The sequence below is a fragment of the Salvia splendens genome, chromosome 13, assembly GCF_004379255.2.
Source record: "Salvia splendens isolate huo1 chromosome 13, SspV2, whole genome shotgun sequence".
Lineage (NCBI taxonomy): Eukaryota > Viridiplantae > Streptophyta > Magnoliopsida > Lamiales > Lamiaceae > Salvia > Salvia splendens.
This window is the reverse complement of record NC_056044.1, coordinates 12945030-12947383: the sequence shown is the minus strand read 5'-3', so window position 1 is coordinate 12947383 and position 2354 is coordinate 12945030. Positions and strand designations below refer to the sequence as shown.

Sequence of the window (2354 nt, the reverse complement as noted above, 5' to 3'; positions counted from 1 at the left end):
AGAGGCCGGGTGATAAAGGGCCGGGCTCCCGTTGATCACAACACAGAGAACCAACATGAGCTGATACAACACTTGATCAGATCGATCCATTTCTCCAGAAAGCCCATGTTATGCATCGCTTTCAATAGGAAGGTCCATTGCACTCAATCGTATGCTTTTGCCATGTCAAGTTTGACCGCGACATTAGGTGATGGGTGATTTCTATGGAGGTTGTGTATTAATTCCTGAGCAAGGAGAGCATTATCGCTGATGAGTCTGCCTCTGATGAACTCGCTTTGGTTCGGGGAAATGATCTTTGGGAGTAGTGGAGCCAGTCTTGATGCCAGAATTTTTGAAATAATCTTATTAGTTACGTTACACAGGCTGATTGGTCTGTAGTCCGACCATGCTTCAGGTTTATCTTTTTTCGAAAGGAGGATAAGCATTGCTGACGTAAAACCTCTTGGCATGTAGGACCCCTCAAAGAAGCTTGTGACTGCCTCATGCAAGTCCTTTCCTACTATGTTCCAGCACGTTTGAAAGAATAGGGATGAGAAACCATCCGACCCAGGTATGCTATAGGCATCGATATTCCACACAACCGTTTTAACCTCCTCCAACGTTGGGGCTGCACATAACGCCTCCAAGTTAGTGTCTTCTGGTAGCTTCTGGATTATTGAAAAATCTGGTTGAGCCGCGGCCTCTCCTTCCGAGGCCGTTGCCGACTCTCTAATTTCTCCTTCCTCGCTAATTTCTCTACGCCCTTCCTTGATTGAATGGATATGAGCTTTGATCCGTTTTTGTTTTACCCATCCATGAAAGAATTTGGTGTTTCTCTCACCCTCCACCGCCCATTTGATAGCTGCTTTTTGTTTCCAAAACTCTTCTTCCATTCGAACTTGCAAGATATATTCTGCCGAACTCTTATTCATTCTTTCTCGGTTCTCAGCTGAAAGTTCCGCATCAAACCTTGACTGCCCCTCGGCTGCTTTACGTTTTGCTTACCGGAGGTTTTCAAAGAGATTGCCAAAGATTTCTTTGTTCCATCTTTTCAGCGCTCCTTTTCAGCGCTCCTTTCAGGGTCCAACAGTTGGCAATCTTCGATTGTTTCAACATATTCTAGCATTTCCCTATATCTGCCATTTGATCTCCCTTGTCTCTCTATTTCCGATGTCAAGGTGTTGAAGTCTCCCCCCACCAGCCAGGGCAAGCCATCCATTTCCCCTGCCAACTCTCGTAGTTTACTCCATAGAGGATATCTTCCCCGACGTGTGCACTTTCCATATGATACCGCTATATAGCATTGTGATGGCCATTGTCGGGATGTACCTCGGACGTGAAGCAGCTGTTCCGAGTAATCCAGAATTTCAATTTGCACCTCTTCTTGAGACAGGATCCAAATTTGCTCGTTAGTGTTGTTGCCCCTAAAGACTAACCCCAGCCTGTTATTAAGAACGTTGGGTTGAGGGGAGACCTGAGGCTCGATAATTGCCACAACGGATATTCTGTATGTTTTGATTAGGTGCTTAAGCGTGCTCAGTGTGCCTGCATTCCCGACCCCCCGGGCGTTCCAAATCATGAAGTTGCTCGACATGTAGAAACTATAGCAGCTGACCTGAGGACATCAACCTTAGTTTCTTCTGTTCGGTATCATCAATTGACTCGAAAGTGTCTGGCCTCTCAACCAACTTATCTCTTTCTGGTCTGTTGCTGATTCTTTCCAGATAGATGTCCCCCTGTGTCCATGTCTTCTGAAATAATTTTGGAGTTCATGATCTCCTCAGAAAACTCAACTTCGAAGCCTCCATCCTCCCGCTGATAGGCGTAGTTAGGCGTAGAGTGAAGTTGTTGTGTTCTCCGCAAGAGTGTAAACCCCCTGGTAGTTTGCTCTTCCCTCGCCCCTTCGACTACATTCCTAATTGCTCGTGGTGATAGCGAACATTGTCTTGTCTTGTCCTGAGGCTGCTTGTCTGAGTTTCGATGTGGGGAAGTCGAGGTTTTCCTGTTTTGTTTCCCCTTTCTCCTCGCAACCAGCTGGAATCCCCCCTCCTCCAGAATACTCTACTTTTCTTTCTGACTAGGGAGGTTATTGTCTCTTATGCTTGAAGTAGGGCCTTTGATTTCGGAACTAGTTTGTACCGGTTTTGTGATAGCTTCCAATATGTCAAACGGATTGGGTGAGACGATTGGCTGCGGCTGAGCTTCTGCCTGTCTCGCAGCTCTTTGGTAGGCTCCATAGTTACCCTTTTTGGGCTGCCGATTCCACCCCACTCTCCTTTCAGCTTGTGCTCTTGTGTAATCTTTCCTTTCCGGTTTGTTTCCATTCCCGTTCGCATAACATATCTCTCTAAAATGACCAACATGCCGACAATCTT

At 46.3% G+C, this 2354-nt stretch overlaps 1 protein-coding gene across 1 annotated transcript; it reads right to left on the bottom strand.

Moving 5' to 3' along the window:
* Positions 1–1030: 1030 nt before the first annotated feature.
* LOC121760513 lies at positions 1031–1573 on the bottom strand. The gene has a single exon (XM_042156171.1). The coding sequence runs from the start codon at positions 1571–1573 to the stop codon at positions 1031–1033; it is 543 nt and encodes a 180-aa protein (XP_042012105.1).
* Between the last annotated feature and the right edge of the window lie 781 nt (positions 1574–2354).

Excerpts from the sequence above, each read along its gene's own strand:
- LOC121760513 (XM_042156171.1), bottom strand. The coding sequence starts at position 1,573 with ATGTCGAGCAACTTCATGATTTGGAACGCCCGGGGGGTCGGGAATGCA.